At 39.1% G+C, this 25104-nt stretch overlaps 3 protein-coding genes across 4 annotated transcripts; 2 read left to right on the forward strand and 1 right to left on the reverse strand.

Moving 5' to 3' along the window:
- Positions 1 to 3719: 3719 nt before the first annotated feature.
- LOC146572097 (uncharacterized) lies at positions 3720 to 18879 on the reverse strand. Its single transcript, XM_085276099.1, has 7 exons — positions 18380 to 18879; positions 16386 to 17433; positions 15854 to 16240; positions 15360 to 15487; positions 14966 to 15151; positions 8126 to 8196; positions 3720 to 3877 (listed from the first exon to the last, which is right to left on the reverse strand). The coding sequence occupies exons 2-7, from the start codon at positions 17012 to 17014 to the stop codon at positions 3821 to 3823; spliced, it is 1458 nt and encodes a 485-aa protein (XP_085132225.1). The 5' UTR covers positions 17015 to 17433; positions 18380 to 18879; the 3' UTR covers positions 3720 to 3820.
- Positions 4708 to 6420, forward strand: LOC146572098 (serine protease 1-like). The gene is made up of 5 exons (XM_085276100.1): positions 4708 to 4961; positions 5056 to 5229; positions 5679 to 5740; positions 6039 to 6181; positions 6262 to 6420. The coding sequence occupies exons 2-5, from the start codon at positions 5060 to 5062 to the stop codon at positions 6418 to 6420; spliced, it is 534 nt and encodes a 177-aa protein (XP_085132226.1). The 5' UTR covers positions 4708 to 4961; positions 5056 to 5059.
- A 225-nt stretch (positions 18880 to 19104) lies between the features above and the next one.
- Positions 19105 to 22390, forward strand: LOC146572099 (uncharacterized). Of its 2 annotated transcripts, XR_014892655.1 has the most exons (3): positions 19105 to 19292; positions 20718 to 22053; positions 22284 to 22390. XR_014892655.1 is itself a non-coding variant. In XM_085276101.1 (2 exons), the coding sequence occupies exons 1-2, from the start codon at positions 19241 to 19243 to the stop codon at positions 21779 to 21781; spliced, it is 1116 nt and encodes a 371-aa protein (XP_085132227.1). In that variant the 5' UTR covers positions 19105 to 19240; the 3' UTR covers positions 21782 to 22381. The 2 variants fall into 2 exon arrangements, 1 of the variants encoding a protein (XP_085132227.1); XM_085276101.1 differs by having other exon boundaries at positions 20718 to 22381.
- Positions 22391 to 25104: the final 2714 nt, after the last annotated feature.

The raw sequence follows: 25104 nt of genomic DNA on the forward strand, positions 1-25104 counted from the left end.
TCAAAAATAAACTAAAACTTAAAACGCTGGGTCAAAAGACCCAGGATCGTGACAGTGGGAGGTTGAAGCTGCCACAGGGCAAAAGCAGGACAGGCTGCCAGTTTATCACAGGGCTAACACAATATATGTGATAGAAAATCAACTGAAATGTTTGATATTTATTTATAATAATAAGAGAATAACTACTATTTATAATAATATTATAGTTGTTATTATAAATATGTGTATATTTTTTATAACACCCAACATAAAAGGCTTCTTTCCAAACCTGAGCTGTTTCAGACGCTTCTTGAAATTCTGACTTCTCTGAACTCAAATTCAAATACAAATACAAATTCAAAATACAAATACAAATTCAAATTTTATTTGTCACGTACACAGTCATACACAGTACGATATGTAGTGAAATGCTTGGACAACTGCTCGTGACCTAAAGAAAACAAAAAAAGGAAAAGGCTATGAATAAGATAGGAAATAAATATGAAAAATTAAAAAGGGTAAATTTAACTAGGAAGGAATAGAATATAAATTAAGGTTAAAAATGAAATAACTGTACAACACAAATTAGAATGAAGGGTAAATTTAACTGGGAAGAATAAGATAAAGATAAATATATAAATTAAAGTTGAAAATAAAATAACTGTACAACAAAATACACAATATAGAACTATATAAGAATGTATGAAGAAATCTAAATATAAATAAATATATACACAATAACAGCAGCTGTACAAGTATTAACCGGAAATGAAGAATATAGTGACCAGTGTTGTGCAAAACCAAAGTCCAGAAAGTCCAGTGTGTGTGTAAGAACTGTATGTGTGGGTCAGTACTGTGTGGTGGTGTGATTGAGAGACCGTATCGCCTGCTGGAAGAAGCTCCTCCTCAGTCTCTCTGTGTTGGTCTTCAGGGAGCGGAATCGCTTTCCTGACCTCAACAGAGAGAACAGTCTGTTGTTGGGATGGCTGAGGTCCTTCACGATCTTCCTGGCCTTGGTCCAGCACCGAACTCAGTGTAAGGTGTCTGCTCCCTCACTGTGGCTGTGCCTGGAAGTACTTCTGCTTCTTGTCTTCCCCTAATGCAGCTTTAAAGTATTAAGTATGAAGCAACAGTGCTTCTCTTTGCGCCTCTGAAATCTGTGTTCTCTCTACTGATAAACAAAAGAAACAATGTAAAATGTATTAATAAATCAGTAACAAAAATATAGCGTAGAAAGTAAGTAGAGATTTTCATACCATCTTCAAGCCTAATGCTTTTAAGTCCCACACTCAATGCAGCCTGACTCAAAACCTGATTCTAAATGGTTCAGCACAGACACAGACTCGCTGACTTTTTATAGTCACTCTATAAATGCTGTCCATTTAAATCATCTCACTTGTAAACACTGCCGTATCCACCGGAGATCAGTGAGAATGGATTCTGGAGTCTTCCCATCCTCCTGTTAGTGATCCTCCATCTGAATGGATGATAACAACCTTCTGAACTGACTAGCAGGTGTAGAAAGCCCGACTAGCCCATATCTATGGGACTGATCACTGCTGATAAACCCACTAAATGGATGGATAAGAGCTCTGGTCACATTTGGAGTTGGGCCACAGCTCTGCACAGTGGCTGCCAAATGGTCGTCTTCTATTGTGAAATTCAGCACAGCAGAGAAGAAATAGCACATTATGACACAGTATGATGGAAAGGCAAATAAGAAAAGTGTGTAAATTAATAGATTCAACTCATGTTTTACTTTACATTTTGACAGCATGACTGCTCTTCCCTTCCATCAAGTACATTTTTCCACTTCTAGAATCCCTAGAAGCCAGAAACACAAAACAAGGCTACGTCCACACGTACACGGGTGTTTTTGAAAACGGAGATTTTCCGTTTTTGTTTTTTTTTAAAATCCCGTCCACACGTAAAAGCCAAAGACGAAGGAAAACGCTGCTAGGAACATGCCAAAGCAGCAGATGGCGCTATATTCCTATCCATGTAGAAATGTTGGCCAATCAGAAGTCAGCCTGGGTGGGAAAGAGTAAACAAAGATGGCGCATAGAAGCAGAACTGAGTCCTATGTGTGGAGGGACAGTAACTGTGTAAGCATTTAAACACTGCAGAGAGTAAAATGAACAGTAATGGTATTTTGTGTAAGTCCGCCATTGTAGAAATTCATTTCACCGAAACAATAACCTGGCGCACAGTGTGACGTCAAAAAATGCGCACACCTTTGACGCTGCGTTTTCTCCGTTTTTCTCGTCCACACGTAAACGCAAAAACTGAGTTTTCAAAAATATCCACCCTGGCTGGAGTTTTTAAAAATCTCCGTTTTCAGTGACCGAAAACGCCGTTTACGTGTGGACGAAAGGTGCGAACGCATAGAAAAATCTGCGTTTTCAAAAATACCCGGGTACGTGTGGACGTAGCCCAAGATACTGCTGTTATTATTAAATAGTTTCAATTTGTTTCTTAGTTTATTTGTGATTTCAATTTTCACCTTTCATCTTTATGCTTAGTTTGTTCTGGTTACTTTGAATTTTGTAGCCTCGAGCTTATTTCTCAGACTATCTCCTTTTGTAATTTGTAAAAATAGTTCAGTGAGTTTATTTTCCTCCATTGTCCTGCGTTCTGTGTCACGTCTGTGTTTCTGTTCTTGCACACCAAGTTACTTATTGTGTTAGTCTGTTGTCTCTTGTGGTTTTTATTTAGTTTTACGTCGCTTGTCTCGTTTTCTTATTTAGGTTCAGCTGCCCTCCCAGGTGTCTCCTGTTTGTCCTGAGCTCCTTGTGTATTTACTCCCTCAGTTTGTCTTAATTGGTTGCTGTGTCCTCCCTCTCTGTATTGTTTCCTTCCTCAGTGTTTCCCTGGTTTTGCTAGTATCCAGTTTCCCTGCTGCTGCCCTGCCACTGTGTTTTTGTATTTTTTGCTACTGCATTGAAGCTGATCTTTGAGTTCATCCTTTGTCTCCTGAGTTCTGCATTTGGGTCCATATTTGAAATATATTCGAAAAACTAACTCTGTAGGTGCTCACACGCCACTGCACGCTCATGCATGTGTGGGAAAGAAAGAGAAAGAGAGAAATACTGCTACAAGCTAGTTCAGAAATCAGAAAGGGTTTTATTGCCAAATGTTGAGCAGGTTTACAACATTAGGAAATTGCTGCGGTGCTTCAGTGCAAACATACTGTTATAAATTACGTTTAAATAGACATGAAAATAAAAATAAGAGTAAGAATTAAAAGTGCTAAGTAGATAGATATATACATGATATATACATGAGTGCAGGTGGTGATCAGTGCCAAACATGGAATGATGCAGTGAACACAGCGTAGGGTCATGTGTTAGTGGTGGGAACAGTCATACGGTTATTGTTCATGTGTCCGACAGCAGAGGGGAAGAAACTGTTCTTATGGCGAGAGGTTTTGGTGCGAATGGACCGGAGCCTCCTGCCTGAGGGGAGCAGGTCAAACAGACTGTGTCCAGGGTGAGAAGGGTCAGCTGTGATCCGAGCTGCACGCCCCAGTGTCCTGGAGGTGTACAGGTCCTGCAGAGATGGGAGTCTGCAGCCAATCACCTTCTCAGCAGAGCGCACAACACGCTGCAGTCTCTGTTTGTCCCTGATAGTGGCTCCAGCGTACCACACAGTGATGGAGGAGGTGAGGATGGACTCGATGATTGCAGTGTAGAATTGCGTCATCGTCCGTGTTGGCAGGTTGAATTTCTTCAGCTGCCTCAGGAAGTACATCCTCTGCTGGGCTTTCTTAATGACGGAGGTGATGGTGGGCTCCCACTTCAGGTCCTGGGTGATGGTGGTGGTAGTTGTGATAAATGGTAGTTTAAATTGTGTCCAGGTAATGAACCATTAAATCTCCTCTTGCACCATCTGAATCTCTCTGCAATCACATCACATAGTATGCATATTTTAATTTATACAGCCAAATATCACAAATCTGACCTTAAGGTCTTTGCCACCTGGACACACACACACCAACCGCTCTGAAGAAGCTTAGAGTGGATTTGGAAATAGACACCTGAGGTGAAAGAATTCAATTGATTAAAGTTGTGCTATTATTAAAAAGGTAACAATATCAAGATATGATTCAGGAGGATGTGAAACAACTTCTTAGGTTATGTACTTATTGATTATCAATAATTAACAATGAATATTTTTATTTTACAACCATGCAAACATGACTGATTAACCTGCATGGGGGAAAACTGAATATTGAGTATTAACAACTAAGAGTGCAATAAGTGACCACTGAAAGAGGCCCACACAAAAAGTTTTAAGGCTGTAAGACAGCTGTATGTCACAGAACAATGAACTTCATTTTGAGCTTACTCATAATCAAATAGCATTTCATATCTTTGTTCACTAAGGCAGGAAAACAGCCTCAAGGTTTTGTACTGAGTGAATGAGACATTGTGGATTCGTTTCTGTCAAACATCAGTGTTCAATGTTGTCACTTATGGAAGTGCAATAACGATATGTACAAGACAAATAAAAGAAAAGAAATTGTTATATCAAGTGAGCCAATATCACATTAACTGAACAACTGATGTTTCATGCTTTTTTTATACTGCTTTTATAAAAAGTTTGAGACAGACCCTAATGAGCTACTGAAGCAAATAAATAACTGTCACTGAGCTTTGCATCTATATCACTGAAAAAGGCAAAGAGTTTGTGAAACAGAACAATTGGGACTGCGAGTATAGTTGCTGCACAATATGTTGTTCAGGTGGTAAGCCAACCATCTGTAAGTATATTACTCTTCTCTCAGGTTTCACGGTGTGCACAGAGGTGGATTTGCACAAGAGAATCTTTCACGACCATAGCTGTGAGAAAAATGATCGTCTGTATCACGTGCACATAACTCTGACCCATGGAACACATTACCATCATCTATGTGGCGGCTCTCTGATCCACAGCCAGTGGGTTCTAACTGCAGCTCACTGCTGGAAAGATCAACCTGGATGGTGAGAAATGACTGTTTCACATATTTTAAAAAAAACAGTCCAGAGACAAAAATCATTACTGGTATTTTGTTCTTTTACCATTTCCATTGTTTAGGACTATGTCTGCATATGTAGGAATTCATCCAGGTCCAGGAAGAATGGTGACAATTATTGATCACAAAATCTTTGAGGACCAAACAGGAAAACATGACATCATGCTTCTGAAAATCGACCCACCAGAGAATAAGATTAAGCCTGTTGTCTTCCCTAAATGTACACGTCGCAAAAAGTGAGTTTTGAGTAACCTTTTAAGTGTAAAGTTTGAATTCTGGAATATGTTGACATAATATGTATTTTTCTTGTTTAGTTGGTTGGTTTTTTAAACTTCCAGGAAGAGCAAAAAAGTGTAGCAACATCTGTAGTCTATGAACAAAATGACATCATGCTTTTGAAGTTACAAACCCCCATTAGTGACTGCAGAGCTTCTTTATTAACAATAATGTAACTGAGACTTGAATATTGAGCAGAGGGTTCTGGTTTTGATTTTAGGTACCTGCTTAGGAGCTACATCCATGATCTATAATAACTGACAATAAAACACGAGCATGAGGAAATGGAAGGAAATGTAATGTTTTAATAAAATGTTTGAATCTGAAAAGATTAGCTGACTTAGAGTGAACTGGAAATACTCAGCCTGCAGACATGGAGATGGAATTTTATTTATTTTTTAATTTGTAGGATGGATGTCATTCAGATTGCAGGCCATGGTGGCTATACGGTTGATGTAAACTACAACAAACGTAAGACCAGTATTGTTTTGATTATTTCACAATATATTAAGTTTATATTATACTTTGATTTTGTCTTGTGTGCCTGTTATAGTTACTTTTTCATTTTATTTGAAAACTGTGATGACATAAAGTATTTATTTCATTTTTTTGTGGATATACTGTCAATTTCCCTCCTTTTTAAATGCTGCTCAGCTTCTTTTAAAGAACACATTTTGTTCCAGAAATGAGGCAAAGCATGTTTCTTTCAATATCTGATTTCCTTGCATGAAACATGCAGTAGCATTTGTTATTTTCCTTTTTTCTCTAGTCCCTGATGAACCGCCTCATCTCCAGTGTGCAAAGATGCATGTTGTTGAGTGTGAGCTTAACCTCCATCCATGTAATTCAGCATTCTTATGGCCAAATGGAAACACGATGTGTTACAAAGAACCTCGAGTGGACATATGTAAGGTGAGTTACCATGCTGCCAACATTTTATCTGTATCATTATCAGATGTTTTGGTACAAAATATTTATGTTTTCTCTCTCAGGGTGATTCTGGTGGTGGAGTGATGGCCAAAAACAACAAGATTCATGGTGTGCATGTTGGTGGTTGTGAACCTGCCTGTACCGGACCAACTATTTCTCTGAAGGTCTGCTCTTACATTGGTTGGATAAATCAAGTCATTACACGGAGTAATGGAAAATAATACAATTAAAATAACATTCAAAATAAACAGTCCGCTCTGCAAGAAACTGCTTCGGTGTGAATTGTTTCTACATGTGAACTTTCGATTGTTAAAATATAAATACGTCATGTGTGTTTTCAATGTAGTTTCAGGCGTCAAGTAGATCATTCAGTTGTTCAGAAACTGTGAAGTTTGCATGAAGGTTGTTGGGTCCTTTTTGCCAGATGATATTAAGTACAATTACTACAGTAAAGTACAAATGTAAGGAATTTGTACATTATTTTATTTTATTTGGTCTTTCCATCACATTTGTGGCTTCTTCTCCGCTGCTTCTAAGTGGAAATTGGTACATTTAACTTCACTACAAATATCTGACATCTTTAGTTGTTATTTTACAGATGAAGATTTGTGCTCATGAAACACATGAAGTACAATTTTGTTTCTGTAGTTGATCAATCAGTTATTTGACTTGCATGAATTTAGCAACTATTATTATATGTTCAATCTTTAAAAGTACTTACTGTTGATATTATTTTCTGTAAATTGTTCAAAATCATAAATGTGTGAGAAGCACTCAATCAGGGGCGACTCCAGCATCAAACCTTTAGGAGGGCTCAGCTCAGTCTTAATGTCATGCTTTTAGTGTTGCCTTCAAAAGAAATGTAATTTTTGGATGACCTACAGCAGTGTCTAAGAATAACAGATTTTAATATAATACATCAGCTTTACGGTGGTCACTTTAGTTTAAACCCCGATGCAATGGCACAGTCATGTTGACCAGTAAATTTCAAAAACAGTTTAAGAAAAAGCAGATCAGAGGAGAAACCTGCACGGCATTGTTTCAGTCTCTTAACCACATAGAGGCCAGTCCACCAAATCATCAAGTATTTAAAGTACCATTATACAATACAGACAGTTCAAAATCCCCCTGCGACTCCACCTGCACAAGAAGCAAACTGGTAATAGAGCTGGTTTTAAATGACAGCTTTTGAATTCATGCAAACCCAAACACTTTGTTGAGCAGACTCAGCACAGAGACTCGTGTACACCAATTCAGAGAGTGGAGAACAGATTTGTAGTCTGTCACATCAGTATAGTAGCATTCATCCTGTTCAAGTTTACAGTGATGTGAATGCTGCTAAATGCTATTATTCACATTAATAGCAGAGTGCTACTGAAAAGCACACAACGCATCCATTTAATGCATGTAGATTGTGTGAAAAATCCACCTGATCTCTGTTAGTTCCAGTCTCTCTGTCCGCGCTTCCTCTTTGTACTGACAATCACACACAAACATTTTATATTCAACTAAAACAATAACGAAAAATATATTCTTGTAATAATTATTTTAAGAGCATCGTTTGATAAGAGCATAGCACCCTGCTTAGTTATGAGCGATCACCATAGATGAATGTGGGCATATGTAATATCAGTTTGCTGCTGCTGGCGAGGGTGTTGCTAGGATCTTGAAGCATACAGGGCTTACAACAGCCCTGAAGTCTTTTGAGTTTTCACTCAATAACAGCACCTTTTAAAGTTATTTGTTTTTATTTATTTAAACATATAGTAAAATTAATATAAAGTGGTAAATGTTATGCACTACCTAAAGTGTGAAGTCACAGAATGATACTATTTAGTGCAGTTTTTAATCATTACCAGTCTTCATCTTAGAGCTTGTGCTCTTATTGTGCCATGATGTCTCCTTTTAAACTGTGTGGATGTTCACCTCTTCTTCATCCTTCCTGTTCCTTTCACCAAACTGCTCACTCTTGTTCTCCTCTGATCTCACTTCCTGTTCTGGTTATAAGAAGAATGCAGTCAGCATGTGTCAAAGACACTCCCTCCAAATATATGATTTTTGATATGATGATTAGATATTTAACATTTTATTTATCAACTATTTTATGCACTAAATCAATTATTAAACAAATATCATATTGTAGAAAAGCAAATAATAATGCACTAAGCAGTTTCATGCCACAAGAGCTAAATGGTCACTTCACTGTATTTATTTCCCACAAACTACTATACCTAGGATCTTCAGGTTTCCACTATATTTCATTAATCTGCAGCGACTGTAGAACATAAAGTATATTGACCTCTATTGTTTTCTTTATGACTTGGCCTGAATACACACACATACACATCTTTGAATAGCACAACAAATGAGGTAATTTTCCATGTGTTTTAATAGGTTTTAGTGATTTATGGGTTTTATGTATGTGTGTGTATTTTGGTCTTCAGTGTAAATTTATACAAACTGTAATTATTTCAGATGAAAGATCCGTTATTTAATGTTGCTTAATGTTGACTCTATGGAGAATAAAGCCTTACATGAGTGTTGCTATTTTTAATTGCGGAGTGGAAGACCTACTGTACTTGTTGTTTAGTCTGTGATCTGAATGATGAATTTAACCAAACTGAAAGCAAAGGTTACAGCTGGGATATTCCACACATTTGAAAGACTCATTGTGTAACTCAGGTGTTTATGAGCTTTGATCACTCCAGCATAATAATTATCATGTAACTGCAAGAAGACTTAATGAAACTGAAACAATGCACCCTAACACAGGCATTTGAACTGTAGGCTAATGAGTACATGAAGTGTACCTCTACAGCTGAAAAGAGTTTGACTCTATAATTTCTGGATCTACTGATTTGTTTCTGATGTATCTCTTCTTTTATTTAGCCTGTATTATGAACAGAAAGATGATGAAATCCTCTTTATTTGAGAAAGTGTCCTTAAACTATTTTTCCTCCTTCTTACTGAGTTTCCGAGCTACCTCTTTGTTAAGTGAATAAACTATTTGAACAAGAAAGATATCATGGCATTTATGATGATACTGTGTGTGTGTGTGCGTGTGTGTGTACGCTCGGCAGAGGGGAGGTCGAGACAGGAGCTGAGTTGACCTGGTACATCAAGTTTGGATTTGCCCAGTTGTTGGTAAACAAAAAAGATTTAAACTCAAAAGATTTTGAGTTCATGCACACTGGAAAAAAAATTCTCTTCATCACAATCATTTGTTTAAAAATATGGCTGTTTTACTGATCTATGGTTATTATTAAAGAGGAAGGAAAGAAGAAGAGGAAGCCTGAGCCCAGGTTCTGTCCATTTTCATAACAAGTGACAGCACAGACATCTGAGCTTTTTCGTCATAAAGATTGTGATGTGAAGCATCAGCAGGTAAAGTGTCGTTAAAGTGTCACTTCAATAATGCTGCTGGCAGAAAGAAGTGTTGACACATACTAGCTTTGAATAAAAGGCTTAAAACACAAACAGTCTAATCCTGGGTGTTGCTTTTAAGCTTAAAGAATATAATAAGTTCTAAGACAATTCAGTTTACTTCTTACTGTCCATGTTGTGTTGTGGTATTTACTTTATCATGAATGTACGTGATAGGTTTGTAGCTTGAACCCATCCGCTGGAACGTTGAAGACAATATAATTACACTGCTAAGCAAGACACAAATAGGCAAAGTTCTTCATGTTACTCGTGCACGGGAGAGACCGGACAGAGTGCCGTTCCTTCACTTGACCCCAGTTGCTCTCGTCCGTTCTCCCGTACCACTGTCCTTTTATTGAGGTTACATGAATATGCATAGGTTCATTAACATGTGACGTCTACATACACACAAAGAGTACCTTGCCTGTGTGTGTGTGTGTGTGTGTGTGTGTGTGTGTGTGTGTGTGTGTGTGTGTGTCGGGTACTGCTGATCAAAGGGTCATAAAAGCACACAAGCAAACATCCTTGGTCAGGAAGAGGGTAGACCCCCCCTCATCCTAGATAACACAGTAAGGAAGTCCAGCAGTTCATTTATACACAAAAAGCACTTAGACTAGAACAGACGTAATTACGTTAATCCTACCATAAAACAATAAGAGAAGGTATGACCTCTCTCATGCTCCCAGGATGTAGGTGTGGAATGCACACCAAGCCTCTGTAGCCTGTTAAAGATCACACAACTTATCACTACACAATTGATTATACACCTCTAAGCATCTATGGTTAAATATTTCTAAGCATAAATGACAATCAACAATACAAACTCTAACAGTACGCTACTTTGTTCTAGCGACTGTAAAAAATAATTGTATTCATGAAATAAACTAGACTTTCACAGTCTGCATCTTCCACAGTTTTTATGCTTTTGTTCACTCCAAGTTTGACACAAACCCACAGACAACCAGAGTTAACTATGTGAAGCAATCACAGACACTGTAATGGATGATTTTTCTAATAAACACAATCAGGTTAACATTAAGGTTTAACATTGAAGGAGATTTGTTCCATAGTCACAGTTATACTTGTATTTCCTTTACTTACATCCAACACTACTATGTTCTGTTTCAGTCCAGGTGCTGGCAGTTTATCCTTTGTTGTTTGGACAAATAAGCTTAAAGCTAAACCTTCATGTTTTTGATGGGAAAGTTTGTTAAACCATTGCTCAACTTATGTCTGCACAGAGCAGATAATTATGATGTACTTGTAAAAAGACTTGATAAGCAGGTCACAGCTGAATCAAGGGGTAATAAAAGTAAGACCACGCGGTCTCAGCACGACTACACATGCAGTGGGTTATCGCACACATTTGAAAGACTCATTGTGTAACTCAGGATGTGACCCCTTATAAAGGAGACAGAGAAGTTCTGTTGTTCAGTCAAGTAAAACCTGGTGAAAGCGCAATTCTAAGACTCTGGTCGTTGCTTAAGTGTATAGATAAAAAATCATTTTTTCATACATTATTTTCTTACTATATTAGTATAATCACCAAATCAATCATTTCATATTTATCCCCTGAAACGATCTACATTAACTTTTCTATCCCTAGAAATGTGTTTCCAGAGTCCCAGGTTTAGTGACTTCCTGTCCACCATCACATTAGCTGAGTAGTTGTCAAATTTGAGGGGAGCAGAGAAGATCAGACACCAGTCAGCAGGTCAGAGGCCATCTCTCATTTCACAAATCAATCACTTGATTTATAAATGGAACAAACACCCCATCAGACCAGGTAATGACCCATTATGAGACAACAGCCGTCTGAGAGGAGATGTTCTGTATCACAAAACATGGGAAACAAACAAACTCTAGGCATTCTGAAATATATAAAGCTCAACAAAAAAACAAAACCATATCAGATCCTGATGTAATTCATTTTGTTGTTGTCTTTATTAGTCATTTAAAAAGAGGTCTAGAAAAAGTGTCCAGGAAGAGATTCTACTATTTATGCAGCACTGCCCCCGTGTGGCCACAAAGACACACAACAGCTTCATTTCTCAGCCTGTTGCCTTCTTTTTCCTTCATGATGTAAACAGTGAATGAACTGAAAGAAGTCAACCCATAAACTGTTAAACTGATACAACAGTCATGATGATTATGTAACAAGTTGTAGTTGACTTTCTGGTGGTGGTTTTGGTATACAATTTAAAAGCCATTTTCTTTTATAAATACACCATACACTTTGTTCTTGACCATTTCTTTTCCTCATATCCTTAATGGACAGTGGAGGAACACTACATCTAGCTTCTGTTTAACATTTATCCAGGCGCCCCCACACTGTACCTCTACAGAAACCAAGGGAGAGAGACAGACACACAAAGATTTCCACTTGAATCTTGATCTCAAAATAGAAAAAGTTTTATCACAAAATAATTACAAGAGCTCAGCCAGGTGAGATATAGCAGAACCATCAATTCAGAGTCTGACAGTAAGGGTGAAGACGAGCCTGACTGTTGGTCTGCTCCAAAACAAGCCCATAAGCAAGCTTTGAAATAATATGTTACAAAATTGTGAAACTGCGACATGAAATTTGATTTGAAAATGAAATTCATCCTGATCAGGAGCTGTTATGATCTAAATGGTGTTCTAGATCCAGTAAGCATTCATTCAACTTGTCTGCAGCAAAATTAAAAATAAGTTACCACAAGTTGTTTTTTAAATTGGTAAATAATTGATAAAATGTTAAAAGTACTGGTTGTGTTTGACCTCATCACCAGGATGAGTTGGAAATACTTCAAATTCCCTCAGGTGGCCTTTTGCTGGTTGGATTGCCACTACAGTCTGTAAACTGTGGAGGTAATTTTGTGAGCTCATTGGATGAGCAGTTTCTGAAATACTCAGACCAGCCCATCTGGCACCAACAACCACGCAATCTCTTTCCCCCATTCTGATACTTGCTTTGACCTTCAGCAGGTCATCATGAACATGTCTGTATGCTAAAATACTTTAATTTGCTGACGTCTGATTGGTTCACTAGACATTTGTGTTTAACGAGCAGGTGAACAGGTGTACCTGGCAAAGTGTGTGTAACCTTCAGTGTTACTGACATGTTCCACACTGATGCACAACAATACTCTGGGCCCCACACTGTTTTATTAAGTATGTCTAATCACTGTAGACATTACATGTACCTTCTTGAAGGAGAGGTCAAAGGTCAGTTACGTTTATAGGTTCCTGCTATATGTTGTGACATATACACAGCACAGTTGTAGGAATGATAGTTTCTAGATTAAGTTGATAAAGTTGACCTCGAAGACCACAAGTTTGAATGGATTGTTAACATGACCCCACTCTACAGCACTGCAACATTTTAACATGAGTTATTTAAGACTTTCCAGGTATCCTGGTTACAGAAAAAGATTGATGAGCAGAAAAAAAGAAACAAACTTTAATTGTTTCTGATTAGAAGCTGTACAATCCGGACTGACTTTAACAAATGTGCTATAGGCTCAGCTGGAAAATAGTGAGCTTTACAAGACTGATTTTGTTCCAAAGGCTTTCACAGACCTCAACCAATCCTAAGGCTAATTAGCACGGCTAGAATTTTAAAAACATTTGTTAAATGTTGTCATTGCTAACATATACCTGTTTTAGAGCATGCTGAGTAGCGAGAATGCAAAGTTATTGTTACCTCTAAAAAAAATGTGAAGATGTGATATTAGCATGTACGGAGCCCCTCTGATGACATGGTCCAAAAAATAAATAAATTGTGGCCACAAAATACTACTTTGTGGCCACGAAATGGGTATAACGTGCGCACGAAATGCTTATTTGTGAGCACGAAACACTTGACCAATAACCGTGATCCTTCCCAGGCCCTTGCAGTTGGTTGACAATAGAATCTATCCCAACGTCCGGGTCGTACTTACGTCTGCAATGCAACTGGGCTCTTAATATCCTGTTTAACTGTCTCTCCATAATAATGGTTCCTTTCAGTGCCAGGCTTTTCAAAATGCATGTGTAGCTCATTCCCAGCCTAAAATTGTCAGGGATCTGGGTCTGAGGGACCTAGACCTATTATTGTGTATTGTTTACTCCACTGTAAATAAACGCATTTTGGGTCCTCCTTCCCCACACACCCAAGGTCTGCCACGCAGACCATGACAAAAATAAAACTCAATCATACTGTCTCTGGCCATGTTGTACAGGTTTAGCCTACTCTTATGCTTATGTCTCTACACAGCTGTCCAATGTATCAATATGATGTGCGCACGTCATCTATTTGTTGCCACAAATGCGTAATTCGTTGACACGTTATACCCAATTCGTGCCCACAAATTAGCATTTCGTGCGCACGTTATTTCGTGCCCTCGAAATAGTATTTTGTGGCCACAAATAAGTATTTCGTGGGCACTTATACTATTTCGAGGGCAGGAAGTAGTATTTTGTCGCCACAATCTATTTATTTTTTGGAGGATGTCATCAGAGGGGCTCCGTAAGCATGAGCTATATAGTATCTCCAAGAGAAAAGCGATCAGCTGATCATTGATCAGTTTCATGATTTAAGTAGCAACAGGAGAGAGAGGGAGAGAGAATGGGAGAAGAAGAGGCAGCTGGCCACGTAAAGACACAGAAGAACTCCAGCTTTGTGTATTTGTTTTTCATTCAAGCTGAAGTCCGGGACAAATCGGGTTCCTTTTCAATACGAGACGCGGCCGGTCCGCGGGTCTCTCCTCCTCCTTCCTCCTCTTTCCTTCATCCACCTGCTGTACTCAAAATTTGTACTCAAGTACAAGTACTGTTACACTGCTTAAATTGTACTCAATTACAAGTAAAAGGTACTGGTGTTAAAAAATACTTGAGTAAAAGTACAAAGTACTCTTCTCAAAAACTACTCAGAGTATTAATTACTTTTTAACAGACTGATGTTTTATTCTGTCGTCAATAGCAGGCATTCAACTCGATTCACCAGTATAAATATTTATGTTCAAAGCACATTTCTCAGATGAACAAGGTATAGAAAGGTAACTTGTTTTGTAAATAAATGTAGATATAAAAGAAGGAATTTTGTTTGTTAAAACAATGACAAATATGTTTCTGAACATGCGTAGAACCATTTAAACTTTTCCCCATACACTGAACAACAGGCAGGTGAGTGTCTTAAACTCTTAGCATTTCTGTCACACTTGAACCTTTTGTTCAGTTTCAGAAAGAGCTGGTTTTCTAAATTAACAGAGGCAATCCGACTTGGTTTGGCTGTGAAGAGTAGACCAGCACAGCTAAAAAGTCGTTCACACGCAGCAGAAGCAGGCAGAGCTGTGTTCAGTTTAAGAGAGAGGTTTTTGATACCTGAGAAGGAGTGCAGCAGCTCCATGGTGTCTGTGGCACAAGCAAGGTAACCATCAAGCTCAACTGCACTTTGCAGCCTTCTGGAGATTGGTCTGGAGAAGAATTCATCTTCATCAGATGACTCTCTTTGCTGATCCTCACTCTCATGCTCTGTCGTTTCAAGATGTTGTTTGATGTATGTCAAGGCTGTAATTGCAAGTAGATAACACAATTTTGTTATTTAAATTTCAGTGATTATTCCTGAACACAAATTTAAAAACGGCAAATTCTCAAAAAGGATTGTTTAGTATTCAGGACAGACCATCAATAGCTTACAATGTATTAGGTGAAATACTCACTTAAGCATGTGTTCAAATGTAAAAATACACAAAAATGGGATCACATGAATCCTTACCAGCCTCTGTTACATCTGCTCTGTCAGTCCAGGAAGTCTTGAACTTGGGTAAGAGGACTGCAGCTGCAGCCAACTCTGGATCCTCCATCATCGCTCCAAAACGCTTTTGAAGGCCATTTTGCAGGGCTCTGATAAGATAAGATAAGATAAGATAAGATAACCTTTATTAGTCCCACATGTGGGAAATTTGTTTTGTCACAGCAGGAAGTGGACAGTGCAAAAGTTATGACGCAAAAATTAGAATACAATAAGAATAAATACAGTACGCAGCTGTACAGAATAGAATAAAATAATATACTATATACAGTAGAATAAAATAGAATAAAAATATACAATAAGATAAAAATAGAATACGAATGCTATATACAACTGAGTAAAATACAACGATGCCAGAAAAGATTATTGCACTTAGTGTTATTGCACATGTGTGGATGTGTGTGTTTGTTCAGTTAAAGTCTTTGTTGTGGAGTCTGACAGCAGTGGGGAGGAAAGACCTGCGAAATCTCTCCGTCCCACACCGTGGGTGCCGCAGTCTCCCACTGAAGGAGCTGCTCAGTGCTGTCACAGTCTGCTGCATGGGGTGGGAGACGTTGTCCAACAGGGATGACAGCTTAGCCGCCATTCTCCTGTCACTCACCACCTCCACTGGGTCCAGAGGGCATCCTAGAACAGAGCTGGCCCTTCGGATCACCCTGATGAGTGGCACACATGTCTTGCTTGATGTCTCCAGCCTGCTAAGTTTGGACAGTAGTTGTTGGATTACTGGCAGGAGCCATCCCATAAAGGAAGTGGACTCAGACTGAAGAATGTTTGAAGCTTTCACCAGTGGCTTCATGGTGGTACAGTACTCCCTAAGGAATGCAACTTCTGCAGGACTCAACCTGTAAGACACAACAACAAAACCCACCATGACTATAATAGGGATCTTCTGATTTAATATTAAGAGTCTGCTCACGTTTTTAACCATCCATTAAGGAAAATTCACAAAATTTGCAACCATATTGGTAGGTGTCCAATTTTACTCACATTTTCACCTTGAACTCCTCACAAATGCTCCTGATGTCATTTTCCCCCTTCTCATCAATGATGCGTATTATCCTTTCAATGGCAAGGTAGGTTGAATTCCATTGTGTTGCATTGGGACGAATGATCTGTAGTTCACACTTGTCCTCTACCACTTCATTAGCCAAATGAGTTTTGTTCCAAATGGCCTGGCATTTTGCAAAGCTTGCACGGGAGAGCCTCTTGTAGGTTTCATTCATGCTCTCTGCTAGGGCAGCATCAGATGTTGCCACAAGGTTTAGCAGGTGACATGCACATCGCTGATGAGGCGGGAGTTGATACTCCAAACCAGAGTCTTCATCAAGAATTGCACTTGCCTCATGGTAGTCAATATGGTCAGTCAGGTCAATAGTTTCTGGGTCTGCTTCATCTTCAGCTTCATCTGCATCATTTTGTGCCCCAAACATGTGGAAGGCCTTGACAAAGTTGGATCCACTATCAGTTGTGGTTCTTACAACTTTGCCTCTAATCTTGTATTGGCAATGGATATCATCAAGCGCACCAGCAAGCATGTCAAATGTGTGAGACCCTCTCAATCTTTTGCATGCTGGTGCTGCAGATCTTCTTTCCAGGGACTCTTCCTCCAATGGCATGTGACTCCAAGGTAATTTTTCTGATGAGCTGACCAACAATCAGTAGTGGTAGCAACCAATTTGACTTTATCCAATGCTGCAACCAAAGTCATCTTCATGTGATCAGCAGCTTCACAGATTCTGGCACGGACAGTGGGTCTGGAGATGACTTTGGCTTGAGGTTGTAATGTGGTAACCAATTCTTTGAAAGATGGCTGTTCTACCACTGCAAATGGCTGTAGACCCTCACATATGAAATTGATGACAAGCATGTCAACAGTTGCTTGTGGAACATGTTTGTTTGCAGCTCTCAACATCAGGTCTGGTAACTTGGCTTGTGTATTTGCTGAGAGCTTGTTTGGTGTGGCTGTGGTCTTTCGCTGACGAGATGTTGATGCCACAGTGATATTGTACTGCTCAATCTTCGATGGATGTTTCCTCTGTAGAGATAAATATTATCATACGTCAGGTTCATACATTACTTCATAACATCACTGTGATTAACACTACAGGAAAACACATTTTTAAAACATCATTCAACTAGACATGAGCTAATCTTTGATTGTTTAGCATAGTATAAAAGAGTGGTGAATTTGGTCAAATCTTGCAGATATATTGCTGTATTTATTTACAAATGTAAACCAATTTTGAACGATCATTGCAAAAAACATGAATTTCTGTATACATTCTAAGTTCTGTAATCTGTATACTATCTGTAAAAAGAGTATCGACCAATGTATCAGTATCTAAATTTTTAACTCCTTTTTATCAGTATCACCCTAAAGTTTTCAGTATTAGTCAGGTTCTAAAAATACTAAGAGAGCAAAATATGTGTATATAGCAAATGTAATTTAAGAAAAGGGATCACATACACAAAAATGCTGCCCATACAGCTAACAAATAAAAACAATCCACATTATGTTCTTTAAAAAAAAAAATCATATTGGGAAACATATAACCCTACTGATTAAGAGCCACGTCACTATGATAGACCTATATCAGGCCAATGATCCTGATCAACTGATCCATCAATCGGGCTCTGATACATGTCAGCTGAGAGCTGGAAGATTAATTTGAGATGCAGCTCAGCACTGTGTTCAAATTTTGTTTTTGTTTTTTATATAGGCCAGCTGATTGTAGGCCTGTGAGTTTTAAATGACTACAAATTTAATTTATTGTAATGACGGTGGTTATCCAAATAATAAGCTAAAACATTCCTACGAATTTAGCTCAATTATGCACACACACGCACATTAGCTAGCTCCGTCTTATTTTAATATCAGGCTAACCAATGGCGGTGACAATATCTTAGCCAAACTAATAACCTTAACACACATGAAAAATAAGAAGGCAATATTGTACACGTATAGTTGTAAAACCTCTTACCTCAATGTGTTTTTTTAAGATTAGACGCTGAAGTCTTGTAAGCTGAAATGACTGTAGAGGTCAAACAAAGTTTGCACTGCATCTGGACGCTGTCTCCTTTTCTCCCTCTGCACATGAAAAATTCCTCCAGGTATGGCCACGGGCACGCGTCCTCCGTCTTTTCTACGTCGTTTTCATGGTTGACAGTGTTGTCCTCTGTCTCCATTTTGGCTTCTTTGTCTCCAAATCTTCCGTCTATAAAGTAGTTTGTACTCCACCATGTAGCACCTCCAGACACCTGTGCCTGCTGCTGCAGCAGAGTTTATCTTTGCTTATGTCTTAAATTGGCCGGTCGGGATTGCACGGCCTTATTGGCTGCAAAAATGCAGACGAAAGGTTTGAATATTAATTCAAATTGTGGGCGTACTCAGTAGTACTCAGTAGATTACATGGTGTAAGTTGTACTCAAGTATGAGTAAAATTACACACTTGAAAAATTACTCATAAAAGTACAAGTACCCAAAAAAATCTACTTAATTACAGTAACGTGAGTATTTGTAATTCATTACTTCCACCCTGACAGTAAATGACCATAAATTAACTGTAATTACACTGTGGTGAGCTCCATTCCTATAGTTCTATCACGTGCACCTGTACACGTTGACAACCGTAACCATGGCCGCCGAGGGTATATAAATGCTGCACAAGGTTCCAAACGTCCGTTTACACTTGCTCGTGGACTTGTTTCGACCTGCTCCAACCTCAGCCTGTGGAAAGCTAAGTTTTGCAAACCATTTTACTAAAAGCGGATATAACTTGAACGCATAACAAGTACTTCATCTGTGGATCGTTTGTACTTGTTTTTGTTTTTCAAGTTTGAAGATGGCTCGCCGTGGACCCGGACTCCCCGACTGTCACCTGGACTTCGCTGCAGGTACGTTTGAAAATTTCTTTAAATGTAAATTACTGTAATAATTTAACAAGTTCCAGTGTGAATATCAAGTTTTAACGTGATCAAATATGTGTATTCAAGATTGTTTCCCGTAAATTGTTTGTATGTTTTAAATTTTCCGGGAGAGGTGTAGAAATTATTAACGACTGATGTATGAATATGAAAAAAAGGTGTTACTTTGATTTGAAGGCTTCAAATTTGACACTTTTCTTTAAAATGAAATGGTTAAAAATAGCTTAATGGACTAAAATTTGTAAAATGCCCAAAAATCAGTTTCTGTGGTAACGGCATCTTCAAGATGTCACGGCCTCAGAACACGCAGGCGTAAACACACAGATCCAGGTCCCCTCCTGACATCCTTTTCTTCTCCGGATCAAAGGCTTTATTGACATAAACTATATTTTTTCTCTGCTGCAAAACACAAAGATAAAAAAATACAAATAAAATAATATCAAAAGAATATGAAAACAGTAGTAATAATGGCATTAAGACCTATCTTCTGTTACGGTAATGCTTTTAACCTTATTAGATAGCAGAGAGAGATATTGTACACAGGGATATTTACACAGGGATAGCATGTTTACCACAGATTAGATGTATCTGTCCTTATGGCAGATACAGTCCTTGTGCACATTTCTAAAAATGTGGATTCTGAGTTAAGAGTTTCTGTTTGTTTGTTTGTTTGTTTTTCACTTGACCATCATTTTCAGACATACCTGCAGAGCTTTGTGTGTGCAATTCTTGCCAACTCTTGCCAAGAAGGTTGTGTTTTTATTTAAAAAAAAAAAAAAAAAAAAAAAAAAAAAAAATATATATATATATATATATATATATATATATATATATATATATATATATATATATATATATATATTTAGGACATGCAATTGGTACATGTGGTCTAAATGTTACATTATGGTTTGCATCCACATATTTAACCTATGAGCTTTTTTCAAAATGTGTGACATCGTGAATTGTAAATAAAACAGGAGAATGAGCTGCATGGTTAGTTATAAATGTACTGTAGTATATTTATATAATAAGTTACTCATGTCCGGCTATTTACAAATCAATACCTATTATCCATTACCTATTCCAACATAGTGTTTGCATAAAGGCTTACAAGGAACAAATAAAACAAATTGAATGTACACAAAATACAGTGTCATATATAGTGTCAATATAGTGTCACCTTAAAAGTACACAGAGTGAGCTGCCTTGGTGGAGGTTTGGTGGTCTTCTATTAAAAAACTTGACTTAAAGATTGAACAAGTAGAAGTGTCATTCAGTCTGACATAAAATGCTTTTCTCTCATCCTCTGCTCAAACTAACAGATGTAGGTCTGTTGCTTTAACACTGGGTGTCTATTACATTCCTAATGTTATTTTAAAAATTGTTTCCTCACAGGGCGTCTTGACTATGTGGTTGAACGCCCTGCAGAAGAAGGCCTTCCTGAAGTCATCAGGATCCTGGATGACAGTCTCCAGAGCACCACCTCTTCTGGTGAAGCTCAGGACACTGATACCCAGCGTATCAGCGAAGGTGAGTATGGTGAGTATTTTATCCCTCTCTCACCCTCACCCTCTTCTGATGAAGCACCAGATGCTGATGTCGGTGAACAGCAAGGTGAGTATGGTGAGTACCCCCCCTACCTACCTGTAGACGATGAAGAGTTTAGTGAACAGACTGACAATTCATCTGACTGGAACGACTCAGAAGAGTGGGGGGATTGGCTTAGCGATGACTCTGGGTATGACACCATGGATGAGAGAGATGATTCCCCTCTCATCCGGGAGCACCCTCCAGAGCCGTTTTGGCACGATTGGCAACGTCCTATTGCTCCAGGTGCTGCCCCCATCGCCATGCCGCCTTTCGGCCAGGCCAATGCCCCACTCTTCCCTCGAGTTGTTGCCCCAGTTGGTGATCCGCCAGCTGCTCCTCCCTCAGCTGCTCCCTCAGCTGCTCCCTCTGCTGCTCCCTCTGCTGCTCCCTCTGCTGCTCCTCCCTCAGCTGCTCCCTCTGCTGCTCCTTCCTCAGCTGCTCCCTCTGCTGCTTCTTCCTCAGCTGCTCCTTCCTCAGTTGCTCTCTCTGCTGCTCCCTCTGCTGCTCCTTCCTCAGCTGCTCCCTCTGCTGCTCCTTCTTCAGCTGCTCCCTCTGCTGCTCCTTCCTCAGCTGCTCCCTCTGCTGCTTCTTCCTCAGCTGCTCCCTCTGCTGCTTCTTCCTCAGCTGCTCTCTCTGCTGCTTCTTCCTCAGCTGCTCCCTCTGCTGCTTCTTCCTCAGCTGATCTCTCTGCTGCTCCTTCCTCAGAAAAGAGAAGCAGAGAAGACATCTGCACCGAAGAGGTAAGTGCAAAGAGGTGCAAGGTGAGTGACCAGTTTGATGCCCCTTCAACATCCTCAGGTAGTTTTGGAGTCAGACGTTTCTGGGAGAGGCCTTTTAGCCTTTCCATGGATGACAGTGACTCTGATTAGTTTATGTTAGAATGTGTTTTTAAACTTTGTTTTTACAGATATAAGAACATGTGACTCGCACATGTGAAATGTATTGCTTTTTTTGTTGATATGTGACATTAATATTAATATTACATTGTGAATTAAAGGTAGTTTTTTAGTTGTTATTACTTCCAGTTACGTCCAAGATGGAGCAAACACCCCACCCAGAAGACAGCCTTACCCCAACCAACCCGATGAGAAGGATGGATGACCAAGTGAAAAACGGGAGAGTGGTGCTGTGTTCCAACTATGTAAGTTATCACCTCACATTGACAACAAACTGTATTGAAGACAAAATTCTTCCAATAGTTGGTATAAATCATCATCCTATGTCAGCAGCACTGTAGGTTTAGCTTTATTTATATTTTTCATGTGTATACGTTGGGTTTAAAATTGCTTTTTAACAACATACTGCAGCTACCAACAATGAAAATGCTGTTTTGTGTTAAAATGACGTCTTTCTTGTGTTATTACTTTGCAGGGCAGCTGAGAGTGGACAGAGCTGCACAGAGGACCAAAGATCCACTCTCAGCACTTCATACCTGACTGGCCACAGCACCAACCCTCCTCACCCTAGGTGAGGAGGGTCCTGACCCCGCCTGCACAGAGGGAGTTGTGAACATGCACTTCTGTGTTGGTGGGTTTAGGATCCTCCTCACACTCACACTGATGAAGACTGTCACTGGAAGATGTCTCCATTGCATCAGCAGGACGTAAGCATTTGTAAAATATTACAGTTTGTGATGTTTTGTACATATTTTTATTGCATCATTTAAAACTATGAGATATAAAATAAACCAATTTTCATAACATTTTCTGTGTATTTAGTGGTTTTCTTAATAGGTTATTTGGAACATCATTGCAACCTGTCAGCTTTTTATTGAGGATTTAGAAAGTTGCTGGTGGCCCGAGTGTGTAGAGTGGGGTGTTGTTTTTGTCACATGGTGAAAGTGACCTCATGGGGAGCAAAGAGAACAACTGAACAATTTGGGGATTCACAGACTTTTGTAATCGCTAAAAACAATTAATAAAAATTGTTCTGTGTGAACTAAAAGCTCAAATATAAACCATCCTGACACTGACACAAATGATCTGCTGTTTATAAGCAGGACAGTGTTTTCATGAGCCTGGATGAAGCTAATTTGCATGAGTTTAACCTGCTGGTCAAAAACTTGCATGACTCTGATATCACTCCAACTTTCTTCTGTTTATTTATTCATTTTTGCTAATTGTAGTAGATTAATATGTTCACCAACTGATTGTTGGCCTGAATGTTTGAATGTTTGCAGTTTCAGGTCCTACTGATCAGTTTTAAGTATTGTAGAAAGTGAGCAGCAATTGAATCAAGTCCTGGGATGAAATGGGACAAAAGGGTAATGTGACAGCCACATTAGTTCCCTTCCCTCGTTTAACAATGTGTAAGCAGACTGCTTTAACCTGCAATTTACTGCATGTTGTTAGGCTGCATGGTACAACCACAGTCTGCTAACCACCCGTGGTGATCGAAGGTTTTGAGGTCTTGCTTGAGCTACTGATGAAGTTTTATCAAAGCTTGTTAAGTTTCCCAACCACATTTTATCCTGATGGTCCAAGGCTTACATCTTTATGCTCACAGACGTACTTCTGTAATTAATCAGTGACCGATTTATTACTTTAAGTTACAGTGTGAGGGGCATTAATGAACATAAATCAGATTTAACTGGATTATGTGTTTAGGTCAAGAGACACAGACCTTCATCTTTAAGAGGCTCTTCTTGAATATCTAATCACGATGTTTGCCATGCAAGTACACTGGGCGGTTGTTTTTAACAGAATCATTTGAAGATTCTGATGAAATGAAGTATTGTTTCAATGAGTTGTGGCACCATTCTTGCTTTAGCAGTGAAAGGAGTCAGGTAGGGCTCCATCAGGAAGAGGGCCCCAGAGGTCCTATCCCCCCGCCCACTTCCCTGGGGCTTGAACATCAGTGGATTTCCACTTAAGCAAAGCCTCATCAAGTTCCTGCAAACAGCACCATACACACACTATCATGTACAGAGTGTGGATGCTGTGTCTAAGACCACGATCAATGTGTTTCCACCATCTGGTGCAAGTTTCATCTGTCTCACTGTGTTCTCCTAAAGGCCAAGACAGCAGGACAGTGAAATCAATCTCACTTATAGGTGCCAGAAATCAGTGGATGTGAGATGGTGGTAATCAGGTTATGCATTTGTTGTCTTCTCAGCAGGTGGGAAACATCTCTCTTTATTTGTTTATGTACATGTGTATCAGAAATCTATTTTCCTGTACAGCTCAGGATTAAGGAACAATGTTGATCTAATCTAATGAAGATCAGTGAAAATACTGACATTAGTGACGTTAACCCTTGACTAAGAGTTTCTTAGTCAATTGTTAATGGGAAACACATTTCCACACCACCATCTTCTAAGCTGTGATGCTACATGTGCAGCAGCAAACGTCCAATTAGTACCGATCAGAAGGTTGGAGGTTCGATCGCAGCCTGATCTGATCTGTATCTCAAAGTATCCTTGGACACGATACTGAACCCCAAACTGCTCTTTCATGTGTCCATCAGAGTATGAATGTTAGATAGAAAGAACTTAGGTACAGAAAAGTGCTTGTATGAATGGGTGAATGAGGTGTATAAAGTACTTTGAGTGCTTGAGTAGAAAAGTGCTATTTAAGAACAAGGATGTGCAAGAATTTGCTAGACACGCTCTTCTTTTTCCAAAACTAAAAATGTTATTTCAAATTTGGCAGCCTGTGTGTCAAAGAGACTGAAGAGTAACTAAAGGGCAAAGTCCAGGAATACAGCCAAACTCAGGAGACCAGTTAGGAGCACAACTGAGCAAAGGTGATTCAAAAAAATGGAGAGAAACTCTGCCATGCAGTGCCATGCTGAGCAGACTGGTTTACAGCCACAAGAGAGACTCAGCGTTCACAGATCATAAAATCTTCAGGGAGCAAAGCTCTCAGAGAAGCTATAATGCAATCCACAGATAGAATACAGTCAATAAGCTCCAAGTGAAATGTTAAACAGTGCATGGATAGCTTTTTGTTCAGCTTTTTCGTCGTATCCTTTTTCCCCCTTTCTAAAGTCTCTTCAGAGGCTTTGCAGTTTGTCAAACAGCAGCTGGTAAAAAGGCTTTTGCAGTGAGGCAGGGAGCCTGTTCAAACCAGATTATGCTTGATTTGATGACTGCAGAGAACTTGGGGCTGACAGCTCAGATTAGGATCGGTTCTCCCTTGAAAAGGCATTAGTGTGTTCTGTCATGGCAGGATTTCTGTTCAATGTGCAGGTA

This window comes from Mchenga conophoros, linkage group LG6 (genome assembly GCF_057382185.1).
Source record: "Mchenga conophoros isolate Kocher_MC1m ecotype Shallow Benthic linkage group LG6, M_conophoros_male_GT1.1, whole genome shotgun sequence".
Lineage (NCBI taxonomy): Eukaryota > Metazoa > Chordata > Actinopteri > Cichliformes > Cichlidae > Mchenga > Mchenga conophoros.